This window comes from Sinocyclocheilus rhinocerous, unplaced genomic scaffold (genome assembly GCF_001515625.1).
Source record: "Sinocyclocheilus rhinocerous isolate Xijiao unplaced genomic scaffold, SAMN03320098_v1.1 scaffold504, whole genome shotgun sequence".
Taxonomy (NCBI): domain Eukaryota; kingdom Metazoa; phylum Chordata; class Actinopteri; order Cypriniformes; family Cyprinidae; genus Sinocyclocheilus; species Sinocyclocheilus rhinocerous.
The window spans coordinates 1,207,125-1,222,772 of record NW_015645076.1 but is presented as its reverse complement, the minus strand read 5'-3'; the positions used below and the strand labels follow the sequence as shown (position 1 = coordinate 1,222,772).

The window sequence follows — 15,648 nt, the reverse complement described above, 5'->3', positions numbered from 1 at the left end:
AGAGAGAGAGAGAGAGCGAGAGAGAGAGAGAGAGAGAGAGAGAATAATAGTGCTTATTAAAATATTGAGAGGGAGAAAAAAACAATTTCTTTTGTAACTGGCTTTACAAAATGCTTTAATAAATTATTGTAATTTATCTCAAAGTAGTGGTTTTGTTTGTATATTGAATATCCTAAATGGATATTGTTTGTTCAGGAACTGCTTGGCCAAGTATGGTGTCCCATACTCGGAATTTGTCCTCTGCATTTAACCCATAACAGTTAATTATTTTGTGTACAAATAATTCAAATGATTAACTTGTATTTTACTTTAAAATTTATCTGGTTTATTTGTTAACGTTATTTCATATTGATAATTCCATTAGGACAATTTATCTCATACGTATTACATACATATTATTTCATACATATAGAATACAAGTACAGAATAATTACATTATAGTATACATACACATATCTTGCTTAATAATCATGAGCCAGAATTTCGCCATTGGAAGATTACAGCGCGACGTCATTAACTACTGTGATTATGTCTTAAACCATCACCATTGAAAGATTACAATGCAGCTGTTGTATTACGTACTTAATAATAATAAACCACGCCTTCGCCAAAGCAGGTATTGTAATTTAAGCTCCTAAAGGATGTTCTGCGCCATGAAAGAAACAAAACTACAAAACCTGTTCCCAGTTTCTGGTCGAATGAAGTGAAGTGCGCTGAGGTTTCAAAGGAAGATATCTGCTGACAAAATTTATTACAAACTAACAGAGGAGTCCGTTTTATTTAGGTGTTCGTTCGTTTAAAGAAGAGAACATGAATTGTATTCCTCTCGTCCTGCTTCTCTTTGGTTTGAGCTCAACGCTAGCACAGAATACAATATCTCCAAGTACTACAACACAGACTACACAATCTTCTACAACTACGACAACACAGACTACACAATCTTCGACAATTTCGACAACACAGACTACAAGTAAAGCACCGACTACAACGCCACGTCCAAGTAAGGCAAATAGATACTTTTGGCGGAATACATACTAGAGTAAAAAGGTTCAATGTTTTGTTACTGTTTCAGAACCTCTAGTTTCATAGGTGTTGAATTTACATACAAACACCTTTAAAACTTGGTCTTTGTCCTTTGACATGAATTTACTGTGATTAGAATAACTAGACTTATTTTTATAGCTGTTTTACTACTTAAACTAAATGGGCAATAAACGATTACAAATACACTGTTTGTAGAGCCCAAACATAAGACCTGCTGTTTAATGTTAAACCATTTAATTCTCTTGAAAGACCAATATGGTGTACTAGTAAATAACTGCCTCTATCTGATTTCCCATGCTGCTTTTGTCTGGTTTCATAACTAAGGATGGCCAAGGCAACCACTGTCTCATAGGGTGTAATTGTTGTCTAATGTATTGAGTCAGGCTCTAGCTTGTTGTAGCGTTTAACACAGAATTAGATTCATTAACGAGTCTCTAACCACAGTTCATTTCTACAACTAATGTGTCCTCTCACACTTTCCTAGGTTGCGAGAGCAAGAATGGTACAACCTGTGAGGAATGCTTGGCATATGTGGATGTGAGTTTGGATTAAATTTTGCCTCTCTCTTTGATGTTTGGAGATATTATTGTCCTTATATTTTTGCCTGTCGCTATAGTCCACAAAGCAGACTGGCCTGATTTATTCGCACCACGTTATATTGGTCAAAACATGTTATAGTATGAGAGAGGTATGAACCGTATAAATAAGATATGACGAGAACTAAAAACATGAGGAAACAGGAGATGAGAAAGAGAAAAACAGAGTGACAAGGAAATAATGAACTCAGCAAGCAGCAAGATTGGCAGGATTTTTTTTACTCTTATCAGATCATCACGTACCTCACCTGTGGAACAGGTTTGGGCTGTTTTGGATGTTTACAGCTTCATACACTTTCAGAGAGCTCTGCGTCACTTGAGACATCCTGTGCACTTCCCTTAAAAAGTCAGTCACGTAAATATTCATATACTGAGGTCGGCCTTTTATTTAGTGGTGCTAAAGCAAGCATCACTGTCACTATAATTCACACTTAGGGCTAGAGATTTGAACAAAAATTCAACCCTGAGTATTAAACCTCAGACATTAATTGTCTTGTAACATTTGTATAATGGACACAAATAATACCTCAAATCCTAGCTTATTGTGAAGAGGTGTGCTAATACTTTTCTAAGCAATCAGAGTTACAGTTTTCACCTGCTGATATTTTACATTTTAAACTAGTTCTCATGTGTTTACTCATGGTGCTACCAGGTCCATCAATGCATTTGAATTGTTTGGGTATATTTTAGCTATAGAATTCAGTCTGTTGTTACTGTATGACGTTGACATTCTGTATTTAAGACACTCCCAACATACCTTTTATATACCACAGACACGCACACACAGCTGTTCTCACAGATACTGACGTGTGTGTCAGTATCAACCCTGTAATAACTCGTCTCTACTGATGTCATCATTGTTTGTGTAACTATCTGCAACCCTAAATTCAGAGAATAAAACTTTGAAGCTTTGAATCCTGGATACAGTGGATGACTGTATATAACGATCTTAGTCTTCAATCTGTCTTTTTAGTGTCTGTGGTGCATTTCAACTAAAACATGTATAACATACCCAGCCAAAACCATCCTGCCCCCCAATTCCCTCTGCCCACTGAATAATGCTCGATGGGGCCTTTGCACAAGTAAGAAACATTTTTCTCTCACTTATTTTTCTGTTTATTTACGATACTGGGTTTCCCAGCCTTTATCAACTTTTCTTTCTTGTCTTCCTTTTTAAGTAGACATAGCACAAAACAAAGATGAAAATCAAATCATTTAAATCACAAAACAACAACACAATAATAATAATTATTAGGGATGCACAAAATACAGTCAAGTCACCTTTATTTGTATAGCGCTTTATACAATACTGATTGTGTCAAAGCAGCTTTACAGTGTCAAACAGGAAAATAGTTTGTCAATAGCAAGAAGAAGAATGGCAAGAAGACAATATCAAAGAGTCATTTTTCCAGATAAAATCAGTTCATTGATGATTCAGTGATGTCATCATCCAGTTCAGCTCTCTTCCAATAGTGTCTGTGCAATCAGTCAAGCGCCCCCAAACTAAGCAAGCCGAAGGCGACAGTGGCAAGAAACCAAAACTACATCGGTGACAGAAATGGAGAAAAAACATTGGGAGAAACCAGGATCAGTCGGGGGGGCAGCTCTACTCTGGCCAGACGAAACCAGCATGGCGTGGTTTAATTACAGGCTGCAACACAGGTCATATTGTGCAGAGGACTCGTCTAGTTCCTGTGGTTTTGTGCCGATGGTCGTCAAGGTGACGAGGTCTTCGCAGGGGATCTGTCTCTGGGGTGCATCTAGTTGACATGGTCTCCGCTGACATTCAGGGCTGTAGAGGTCGTCTCTTGGTGCTGATCCACCATCTGGTCTGGATATGGACTGGATGTGGGTGACTACGGTGACCATCTGATCTGGATACAGACTGGATCCGTATGGCTTCAGTGACCTCGGAATAAGAATGAAAGAGACAAATATTAGCGTAGATGCCATTCTTCTTACAGTGTAGCGAGTACATTGGGTGTTATGGGAAGTGTTCCTGGTTCCGGTTGACCTAATTAATGCAGCTTAACAATCCTTTAACGGATTTGAATTGTAGAAATGTGACAGTGTATTATGTGTATGTCAGGTTAAAGAGATGGGTCTTTGATCTAGATTTAAACTGACAGAGTGTGTCTGCCTCCCGAACAATGCTAGGTAGTTTGTTCCAGAGTTTGGGCGCTAAATAGGAAAAGGATCTGCCGCCTGCAGTTGATTTTGATATTGTAGGTATTATCAAATGGCCAGAGATTTGAGATCGCAGCGGACGTGAAGGACAATAATGCAATATGAGCTTGTGCAAGTATTGAGGAGCTAAACCATTCAGGGCTTTATAAGTAATTAGCAAACCAACAGGGAGAAAATAAGAACATTTGTAATCCAGAACAATAACAGACACTGAACTGAGGAAGACACAGGGTAAAAATACATAGGGAACAAAATCAAAATGAAAACAGAACAGGTGTGGAGCCAGTTCAGGAGGCTGGTGAGAGGCAGGTAACGGGAATAGGGGACAGTTCATGGAGCCAGGGAGAAGCCCGGAGCAGGAGGAGTCAGGCAGAGTTCCAGACCGCAGACAGGACAGCGGCCCACGGTGGAGTCGCCAGAGGGAGGAGCCATGGTGGAGTTAGGGCTGGTGACACTAGGGGGAAAACAGACGGAGACAGAGCCGATGGAAGAGGAGCCCATGATGGAGATGGAGACGGAGAACCGCAGAGCCAGGGTGACACAGAGGTTCCGGAGGGGCAAGACGGAGCAGACGGCTCAGATGACCGAGGCGGAGGTGGGGATCTGGAAGACTGCGGTGGAGCTGGAGTCACAGAGGACAAGGTGGAGCTGGAGGGAAGGAGGAGCCAGAAGCGAGCGCTTAGGAAAGTGCGTAAGGTACACCAGATCCAAAAAGTCCCTGGTATGGTCCTCCAGGAGCTGAAAGACTGGTAAATCCATGCAGGAGAGGGGAGAGAAAAAAAAAAGAAGAAAGAAAGAAAAACGCAGCAATTATAATCTAATTTTACTCATTTTGAGGGTCTGCTATTCTGTTACGGGCTGTCCAGTATAAAGAGTGCACGGCAGAGGACTAGAGTCCAAGTAAGGCCAACAGGGAGAAAACAAGAACATCAGTAATCCAAAATAATAGCTGACACAGAACTGAGGAAGACACAGGGTGCATCTCAATCAGCTCCCTAGTTCAGTAGTCAGGGCACCGATCAGGGAGTCAGCCATTTAAGGGCTGTCTCAATTGCGAAATCCTTCCAGTGCACTGGAAAGTTCGCTCCCTGAAGAAAAAAAAACAAAAACAAATTCACACAATGCACCGCAAAAACTAGGGAGCATTGGTGCTCACTATGCTCCCTTACCGGAAATTACGTCACATTTCTGAAGCGCAAAACAAACCACACGAGCCAACTTAAATATAATGACACGCGATAGAACATTTGAAAAGACAAACCAACACTTTTGGAGTATGTTTCAACATAAACACGTCGCTAGACAGGTAATGAACACATCTAGTTAACATTTGTAATTAATATTCGGCTGAAATGTTGTAAGAACATGTAAAAGAAGAATGTGTTTAAAGAGAATAAAAAAATAATATAAATTACGTCACATTTCTGAAGCGCAAAACAAACCACACGAGCCAACTTAAATATAATGACACGCGATAGAACATTTGAAAAGACAAACCAACATTTTTGGAGTATGTTTCAACATAAACACGTCGCTAGACAGGTAATGAACACATCTAGTTAACATTTGTAATTAATATTCAGCTGAAATGTTGTAAGAACATGTAAAAGAAGAATGTGTGTAAAGAGAATAAAAAAATAATATTAAAAATAGTTTGGTCCTGCCTGTTTTTGATTAATACCAGCGGTGACGTTCTAAAATGTTGTCCGTTGACATTGTACATAGTCATGTCACCGGAACTTGAGTAATCACTGTCCCAATGTGCAGTGAGCCAGGGAACTTACCAGTGACCGAATTTGTGTACACGATATACTGATTCACAAGCTTGGGAGCTAGGGAGCTGATTGAGACGCACCCACAGGGTTTAAATACATGGGGAATGTAATCAAGATGAAAACAGAACAGGTGTGGAGCCTAGTGAACAAACCAGGGAACTAATGCAGGCGAACAGAAATACAGAGAAAACTAAACCAAAATGGATCAGAACAGAACATAAACGTGAAAATTGGTGCATCCCTAATAATTAATACTAATTAAGATATTTTTAAGGCATGTTATGTTTTTTATTTTATTTTCTGTTATTATTGTGTAAAAAAAACAAGTAAAAAAATCATTAAAAACTTTTATGTATATTGGTAATCAGGCACTTAACCCTCATAATGCATTCAAAATCTGTATACTATATGTGGATTCTGAGTCTGTTTGGACACAAAAAAAATCATTGTTTTATAAAACAACTTTAACTTCAAATGTGATCAGCAACTTCTCATGTGTGAATGTGAAAACACAAAGTTTCCATTGTTACTGTTATTACCAAGTTATTATTGCATGTACCCCTTTTTAATTAAAAATTGAGAAATTCTTTGAAATTTTAAATTACACAATCACACTTTTTTTTTTTTTACTATTATGCAAAAAATATCTATTTTATTCTTCAATGTTGATGAGAAATGTTATTTGAATATATCATTGTATGAAATTTAGAACATATAATCTGAGAATTCTTAACCCCATTGGAATGAATGGATTTTAATTAAATTCTTCTCAGTTTATAACTCATGATTGCTCAAAAACAGTCAAAATTTATGAAACCTACATTTTTATTTCTAACAAAACATCAAAACTACATAATAGTTGTATTACTCTGTAAAGTTTTTTAAACCAAGAAAATTCATAAATATTTTTAAATAATATATAAATATAATTTCTGACACATCATAGATAATTTTACAAACGTATTTTTACACCTAATGATTCTTCATACATACAAAACATTTACCATTTTTTAATGGTTATATCTCTTCTTAAAAAATAATTGTAAAAAATCTGAAAAAAAATAAAATGCTGTCTTAATTTGCAAAGTTTTGTTCCCTTACTAAAAACTTATTAATAAAAAAATAATTTTTAGAATTTTTTTATGTATATCTTGATCAGACCCAAATGCGTTATGAGGGTTAAACATAATTAAAATTTGTATCAGTCATAAACAAGCAATATCAGAATTATCTGTATCTTTTCTCTAACCCAAAACTAAAAAGCAACTACAGTACTTAATCAATATTACCATAATCACATATTGCCTTGCCATAAATGTTATATGAGTTGATACGGCATCACCTGGAGATAATTTTTTAACACTTTCTATGACTTTCTCTTTTTTTGTGGAATTCAGTAAACTTCCAGATTTTGATCATTACATTGTCAGTGGCTGCAGCGCTGCTCATCATTGGTTTTTTGCTGTGTATTTTCTGTTGCTGCAAGTGTGAGAACATTGGGTAAGTCTGAACATCCAAGAGACCTCTAGATCATTAAAGAAAGGCCTCAACTTTCTCAATTAAACAAACTTTGTCTTTCACAGATCTGCTCGATTTCAAAACAGGATGAACCGGCAATCAGACAAGATAAAAACAAAACAAGAGCAGAGGTAAGAGTAATTGACATTTGAATATTCAAAATGGAGATGACAGACAGCAGGAGGTGCAAGATAATATGTAAAACCAGTTAAAAGGGGAATAATGGACATTTTCATTAAGTACCTTATATTGAACATCTGCTTTTATCCATATACATATATATGTACATGTAGATGCATCATGGGTAGTGTACCAACGTTTGAATTTTCAAAGCAGACAAAAGATATTATGTTATGAGGAACTAAGATGCGACAAATGATGTTCTATGAGAAACCTGTTCTACAGCTGTAATGGGTACTGATCGTCAACATACCTCTAGGGTGTGAGTGTGAGTTCACTAGGAATTTATGTTCTTGTGTTCTTGTTTCACAGAAAAACTGAGTTGAAGATTAGACATGATGAGATCCGACAAAAATATGGTGAGTCAACGATTCCCTCGTCTCAGAAACTGCATAAATAAGTGAATTTGAACTGGTTGTTATGTTGGCAGTGCAAGAAAAATAAGTCATACTGTCAATCAACATAAAGGTAAGGAGCATATGACAGTGTTTCAAAAATAGGTCCAGCCTAATGTTTTGGAATGTTTTCAGAAAATGCTGGAAGGTTTTAAAACAACCCTTTTTTTTTTTTTTTTTTTTTGCTATGACTAGTCAATTTTGCAGTCTAGTCAAATTCTTTATGAAGTTGTGCTCTCTCTAGTGGTAATTATTTATTCAATTTGTCCTCTTGTGTTTATTCAGTAAACACTCCTTGACAGGAGTCATGATGAATGTATATGTGTACATTCAGATTATTTTTGTGTTCATAATATTTAACATTACCAAGCAATGTCTTTAAGATTTTATTCAGTGGCCTTTTTGTTTAGAAAAGAAGAAGAAGTTACTATATGTTTGATTGAAAGTTAATTAATTATGATTAATTTATATAATTTTATCTTCTTTTTTTTCCTGTCTCTCTCTGTCAGGTCTCAGCAGGGCAAGTCCTTACGCCAGATTTGACAATCCAAGCTAAAATGATGGGTGCACTGTTTTAAAGATGAATACTTTGACTATCTGCTGCCTATTTGAAAATGATTACAATAGATGAAATAATATGATTCCACTGTGCTCAAAATGATGATTTTCAGCTGAAGTAAAATTCAGCTTAATGTCATTTCTGTTAATTTATTTTATTTACTACAATTTTCCACAAAGTATTCAATCAATGTAACCCCCCAGTAACTTTATATATATATATATATATATATAATCAAAATAGAATCAAAATATTATTTGTAAAAGTATCTAACTCGCTCATCTGAAGCCAAATGAGCATCTGCTAGGTTTGGAACAGAGTGAAGGATTGCTTATTAGTCCATGACTGTTTTTCATAGCCTAATAGATATCATAAGATAATAGATATAATAAGATATCTGATAAATACCTGCCCATGTAATATACAAATTTTTTGAATAAGATCATTAATAATAATTCAAAGTTGTTTGTCTGTGTTGACTTGTAATGAATGTAATTGTAAAGTTTTTTTTTTCTTTTTTCAATAAATTGTCAGCTTGGAGGTGCTTAAATGTTCAAATGTTGATTGACCTTGGGATATGAGCTGTTTATTTCATTTTATTATTATCTTTATTATTATTTTCTATAAGGTCTGCAATATATATGTCTAAATATAGTTTTATTAATATTAGTTTAAAATATAGTATATAGTTTTTAAAGGGGTCATATGATGTTGCTAAAAAGAACATTATTTGGTGTATTTGGTGTAATGCAATGTGTTTATGAGTTTTAAGGTTACAAAAACACATTCTTTTCCACATACTGTACATTATTGTTTCTCCTCTATGCCCCGCCTTTCTGAAACGCGTCGATTTTTACAAAGCTCATCGGTCTGAAAAGCGAGGTGTGCTCTGATTGGCCAGCTATCCAGTGTGTTGTGATTGGCTGAATACCTCAAGCGTGTGACAGAAATGTTACGCCCCTACCATACTGTGTTTCGATTATACAGCCTATGGTTTCCATGTGTCCCGGCGCGACGAGACAAAACCAATAAAACCCATTACAAACGAGGCATTTGTTGCATCCAGTGGGGACATAATTACTGATTGTAATGACTTATACTGTGTTTTTACGCTGCGTTGCGTATTGAGCCGTTTTAGGTAGGCGTGGTTGACTCTTAACTTTTATAAAGAATATCTCTTTGGATTTGAGACTTTAGTCTTTGCAACTTTACAGATCTTCTTTATGCACCAAGAGCTTGTAACACTCCAAAGAGAAAGGAAAAATTGAAATCGCATCATATGACCCCTTTAATCAACTAACACTCTGAAATCTTTACAATTTGACAACATTTATAAAAATGTAAAAATTAAATAAAATAAAAAATAAAAACTACACCAGAATGGGAAACAGGGCTGCAAATGTGTCTCTCAGTAGGGGTGGTAAGTTAGAAGTCACTGATAAACTTGGGTTACAGAACTGAAGGTTGAGGTTGATGAATGCAATCACCACCACAATTTGTGTAAAAATGATTATAATCAAATAAGATTATTGGGTTGGATACAGCTAAATATTATGTTTTTGACTTTTCTCTGACTGTAAAACAGAGGCCAAGGGCAACTAGGACAATCCAGCATTTTGTTTGACACATGACCTGAGCATTACTGTGTAATATCAAAATGCATTTACTTTCAATCTCTCTTCTTACCTTTAATACTTGCAGGACTATTTTAACACTAACAGCTGCTGTGAAAAACCTGACAACTTTCTATTCATCACATAACAGAACTGGGCCAGAAAACAAAGAGCATCATTATGTACAAATGAGGAATTGTGGAATTACTGTAATACCTATAGTTGTGCCTATTGTTAAAGCAATATGTACATTTTAATTCAAAAATAACTAATTCGTTAGCCTTGATATCAGGACCTGAAAAGTGCATGATTATCTACAGAAATTTCGCGGGAGCTTTGCTCGCTCCCGCGAACGACAGGAGCATCATGTGACCAGAAACCGACCAATCGTTGATAAAGTAGGTAAAGGAAAGCGCGTCCCCGTCGGCAGCTGTGTTGCTTTACAGTGTGAAGAGTGCATCTTGTGTTCAGTGTGTTTCCATAATACAGACCAAAAGACGCCTGCAAAAATGTCCGAAGACAAGCCTAAGGTGAGCATCCGATTTGTAATTTTACCGTATTTTAAAGCTTTACTCAAAACAAACCGCGTGAGGCCGAGTTCCAGTTTCATTTTGTGCAGCCTTGCTGTGATAAGATTGCGCATTTATGCGGGAGAAAGGCGGTCGGCACGCAATCATTGTCTTGTTTTCATACAAACGCCATCCGTTTTCAATTTGTAGGCTGGTGTTTTTATTCATACGTATTTTAAATGGTGTTAAGTAGATGCTCATTCAAAGGACGACATTATTGTGTATGTACCGCGCGTTTGCCCCGGTGTAATTCAGCGTTTGCGGGGTTTTCTTTGTGAGAGCGGAGTGGCGCTGACCGGCCACGTTACGCCACTAGCGTAAGAAAATGCCGCAAGAACAGCGGAACGAAATATAAAAAAGCGTCGTAGTACCCAATTGTCGTCCGCTATTTAGATGGTAAATAAACGGACACCGTGTGTTTTCCACGCTAGTCAAAGGAATTCACTGAAAAAGTTTGATTTGAATAATCTGTCGGTTACGGATATTGATCTCTGAGTTGCACCTCGCTGCGCCAGATGCTTAAAAATGGCGCACAGAGCCGCAACAATGTTTGAGTAGACGGCTAATATATGCTGCTGCATGTGCATGTCTGTTTTTCTACGTTTTGTTCGGTTCACTACTGCGGTTATAGTTGATTAGCTGGATGTACTGAACGTAGTTATATTTTTTTTTTTCTCATTTCACTTAGTTCTTAAACTTAACATCCACTAGGCCTTGATGTTCACTATTTAAGTGTTAGCCCTCCAAGGGCCTCCTATCAAATTCCAGAGCAGGATAGCATATGTAATATATATCATTGTGTTTCATTCCTGTCAAATGTATGCATTTTGCTCTGTTTGATCTCCCCAGTCTTCACTTTATTGTTATTGTTTCAGGAGGGAGTGAAAACAGAGAACGACCACATCAATCTGAAGGTGGCGGGACAGGATGGCTCGGTTGTCCAGTTCAAAATTAAAAGGCACACACCACTCAGCAAATTAATGAAAGCGTACTGTGAGAGACAGGTAAGGCTCTTCCAGGCATTTCCACTAGATCAATTACATGGTAAGAACCCTGGCACTCAGGCCATCCATGTGAGTCACTGGCACTGTAATTTTGGAATAATGCTGTGTGAAATCACAATACAAATCACTTGTAGACCACTATATCTAGAACTTAATATTGCTTTTAAAAATCCTATAATATAGCCTGTTCCAAGACTGATGTAAATATTGCTTTTCTTTCAGGGTTTGTCAATAAGACAGATTAGATTTAGATTTGACGGGCAACCAATTAACGAGACAGACACACCGGCGCAGGTGAGTGAAAGTGCCCCTTTTTGTTATTTTAGTGCAATTTATATACTGATAGGATATTTATTAACATTTTTTATTAGCTTTTATGTTTTCATTTTAGTTTTAGTAATTGTGTTTTTGTCATTTTATTTCAATTTTTTGTTTCCGTTTTAGTAATTTTAGTCCTTTAAACAATTTAGAAATGTTGCCTTCGCAACTAACTGAAAAAAAAAAAGTTCAGGTTTAAAGTTTTCCATCTACGTTTTTTTTTCTCTCCAGGTTTATTTAAATGAACAAAAATGATTTTTAATAGTTCCAATTTTAGTTAACAATAATAACACTGGAAATCCTGATCATACACCGTTTAAAGGTTTACCAGCCCCAAGTGTAAGGTATTTTGTGTGACCAGATGATGATTGATTAATAAATATCATTTTGATAACCTAATTAGGGTAACACTTTACCATAAGGTTTCATTTGTAACATTAGTTATTAACTATGTTAGTTAACAATAAAAAATACTCCTAAAACATTTATTAATCATAGTTGATGTTAATTTCGACATTTACTAATGCATTAAAGATTTTAAGATGTATCTGTTAATATTAATGCTCCCAAGTTAATATGAACCAACAAAGAACTGTAATATTTTTACTAATGTTAAAAAAGATGAATAAATACTGCATTGCTTGTATGTTAATGCATTAACTAACGTGAACTTTGCATTTGTTAGTTGGAGATGGAGGACGAAGACACGATTGACGTATTTCAGCAACAAACCGGCGGCTCCTGCTAAAACTCCACACCACCTGGACCCCCACACTTATCTATTTTATTCCTCATGATGTTTCATTCAGATGCTTTCACATCGTTTCCCCTTCTCTTTCTCTCTTTGTCTCTCTTCTGTCATCTATAGCTTTCCTAGAGTGGGCATCACAATTGTGTTTCCAGTAGTATTTATATATGCAATGGTTAGACCGCTACTGTGGTGGGGGAACAAACTCATGAAGGCTGTCAGAGGGAGTAGTTGTTCAGATTAACACCAGCCACCATGCACCATGGTTTTACGTTGCTCAGAACACTGATTCACTCGACAAGCCCCGGGAACCGTTGACCCCTCCATAGTATATTCGCCCAATAAAAAGTGAGGAAGCATAATTATTTTTTTTTCTTCACCTTTCAATTCTTAAGAGCTTTAAGTAGGCCTGTTTCAACTCGGATTCTATTTGCCTGTATGTGTTGTAGAAATATGTTTGACCAGTGTTGTATTCATCTGTCTTTTTAATGGGGCCGCTTCTCGTATGAGCTCACTGTAGGGACGGGATCTGTGAACCATCTCGTTGGTCGTTTAAAAATGAAGACCGCATGACACAATTTACAGTGACCCCATCTGGACCAAATCCCAAAGATGGTACTCGATTAGCTGATGAGGGCAGGAATACACCAACAAGTTTATACTTTTAAATGTCTGTAGAAATATATCCATGCACCATTCCCATTTTCTCTTATGTGTTGGTTGAGGAGACAGGAATGATCTAAAAAAGACCAATATATTTTTTTTCCTGTTCATTACTAACCCCCCCATCTCTTGCCCTCCCACTATAATTCATATGGCTGAAAGGGAGAGAGGGTTTAAGGGTTGACTCAAAGATTTCCAGATGATTAGAATTTTCTATCATTATTTATCCACCTTTATGTTGTTGCAAAGCAAAATCGTTTTCTTTATTCCATTGAACACAAAAGGAGAATGGCTTAAGAATCCTTGGAATATAGTCATATGGGGCTCCCCTTTGTGTTTTTCTTTTTTTTTTTTTTTTTTTTTTTTTTGTCCTTTACTACTGTAAACAATAAATATAGTTTGGTACTCATTTTTTTTGCGGAGGTTTTTCGTCATGTCCAAAGAGTGCATTTTTAAAAATTGTTTAATAACATATTTTTAGTTTGTCATTAAGAAGCCTGTAGAAAATCTTATAGAAGCACAATGACGCATCCTTTAACAAGATTTTTAAAAAGTTTCTTTGTACAGTTATTACATGTATAAACATACAGAACATGAGATGAAGTGTCAAAAGATTAAATCTAAAATATAAATAACATCTGGAGTGTCACAAAGGCACTTGATTGTAAATGTCACACATGCAGTGTCTTCATGTCCACATTTAAGATTAAAATATATTTCTAAAAAGCTAGAGTAAGTTACAAAGAACAAAATGCTTGTAAAACACTTTTCTTAAACTGAAGTGCAAAACTGCTAAATAAAAAATCTTGCCTTCAGAATGGTGGTGAACAATATTTTCTTGAGATATTAAAACTATTTGATCGGTCAGAAGTAATGAAGTCCTGTAATAATACTCTTATTGTGTGCAGGTTGCATGTTCTTTCGTCCAGCCATTATTGTCCATTTTATTTGTTTACTTCGGCTGAAACGAACAAACACCGCAACCTACTTGAGTGACTGACTGTACTGTTTTTCTCCCAAAACCCTCTCGTAAAAGCTTTAGTGTCTGAAAGGGAGTCTGGAATTTTTCAGGGAATTTCAGGTCAAGTATATCCGGCAATATAGAAGTTCTTCACATAACTGATAGTCTATGAAGAGAACTAAGAATCCACTAGAGCTTATAGAATTGTCTTCGCTGATTTGTTAGTTACTTGTACAACAACTTTAGCATGTTAGCTGCTCTCACATTCATGTTCTTTCTCCATGGATGCTATGGCACAGGCAGAACAAACACTTCACTAATGTGTGTGTGTGTATTTAATTAGGTGCTGTATTTACAGGTTTCCATCAGCTACACCTTTCCGTTCTGTAACCCTACAAATAGCATTAGAAGCTCGATTTTTATCTTCTGGCAGAATGCAAGAAAGCCTTTTCTCATTCTTAAGAGCTACATAGAGTTACTATGCCCATGGAGATGGCTGTAAACCTGAGTAAACATCTTCAAATTTATCCATTTACATTTGTGGGGAACAGTGTAATTCAAGTGTCTGGTCTTTTTCCCTTGTGAAGCACCAGCTGTGTTATTGGGATGTCTCTCTGTGTGTTCTGCACCGAGAACAGAAATGGAGAGTCTGCAGATTCTTTGCTTTCGCCACAAGGAGGCGCAAGAAGACCGTCGATGTGTAATGTGTCTTACAAGAGCCCAGCTTCCCGGCACATGTAGTAAAACTGGCCTCTTTTTGCAATAAGGTTACTTGGAGAATCCATCTCGATTATATGCCCTTTATCCATGACAATTACCCTGAGAAAACAAAAAATAAGGTAACGTTTAAAACATTAACAAATCAATGTGTAACAGGCAAATACATCACAATCTAACGAGGTTCCCAAACTGTAGCGACGTCGGCAAAAATATGTATAAAAGCGCTAAATTTATTTGTTTGGTCACGTTAGTATTAATAAAACATGACATTACCGATAATTCTGTCATTTGAACAATAATAATAAACACTTGGGGTATCAGATAACCACGTCTATTTTCATAAATTACACAAACTGTTACTGTATATTAGAATTGAGTCACAAATGAACACGTGGTGAAAGACAAAATTTTACGCATCCAAATTATGAGAAGGTAAGCAGCTAAATCCCTCTTAAATTATTTTTTTCTTCTCTGTTTTCAAAACACTTTTCCTATTAATGCGGTCACAGTTAACGAAAGTTCAGCAAAATTTAGCGATGTATGAAGCACAGCTCAAACCAGTCTTCTTTCTGTTGGTCAGCGCGGTGAAATTGCTAGTGTTGGGTCGTTCTTGAACGATTCGTTCATTTTGAACGAATCTTTAATGTGACTCGGGAAGAACGAGTCGTCTCGGGGAGTGATTCGTTCAGTCGCGCATGCGCAACATATAGGTTCTGTACTGGAATTAGTCAAGTAGTTCACCTGTTTCGAGTCTTCGGGTTTTTCGAGTCGTTCGTTCATCACGTGACAGCCCCATAA

General features: G+C 36.5%; 3 protein-coding genes across 4 annotated transcripts in view; 2 read left to right on the top strand and 1 right to left on the bottom strand.

Annotated features, from left to right (window-relative positions):
• The first annotated feature begins 605 nt into the window (after positions 1–605).
• Positions 606–8,812, top strand: LOC107705575 (pituitary tumor-transforming gene 1 protein-interacting protein-like). Its single transcript, XM_016508896.1, has 7 exons — positions 606–1,000; positions 1,529–1,581; positions 2,614–2,722; positions 7,000–7,102; positions 7,186–7,251; positions 7,613–7,659; positions 8,205–8,812. Exons 1-7 carry the CDS (start codon positions 811–813, stop codon positions 8,249–8,251), a joined length of 615 nt encoding a protein of 204 aa, XP_016364382.1. The 5' UTR covers positions 606–810; the 3' UTR covers positions 8,252–8,812.
• Positions 8,813–10,252: 1,440 nt separating this feature from the next.
• On the top strand, positions 10,253–13,143 carry LOC107705576 (small ubiquitin-related modifier 3-like). Of its 2 annotated transcripts, none has more exons than XM_016508897.1 (4): positions 10,253–10,397; positions 11,312–11,440; positions 11,663–11,734; positions 12,444–13,143. In XM_016508897.1, the coding sequence occupies exons 1-4, from the start codon at positions 10,377–10,379 to the stop codon at positions 12,504–12,506; spliced, it is 285 nt and encodes a 94-aa protein (XP_016364383.1). In that variant the 5' UTR covers positions 10,253–10,376; the 3' UTR covers positions 12,507–13,143. The 2 variants fall into 2 exon arrangements, with proteins under 2 accessions (XP_016364383.1, XP_016364384.1); XM_016508898.1 differs by lacking the exon at positions 10,253–10,397 and adding an exon at positions 10,812–10,832.
• Positions 13,144–13,494: 351 nt separating this feature from the next.
• LOC107705577 (multidrug resistance-associated protein 1-like) overlaps positions 13,495–15,648 on the bottom strand; it is a 26,938-nt gene continuing 24,784 nt past the window's right edge. The window contains exon 31 of the mRNA XM_016508899.1: positions 13,495–14,949. Within this exon, the coding sequence (XP_016364385.1) occupies positions 14,841–14,949 (109 nt within the window). The 3' untranslated portion in view covers positions 13,495–14,840. The remainder of the gene's footprint in view (positions 14,950–15,648) is intronic.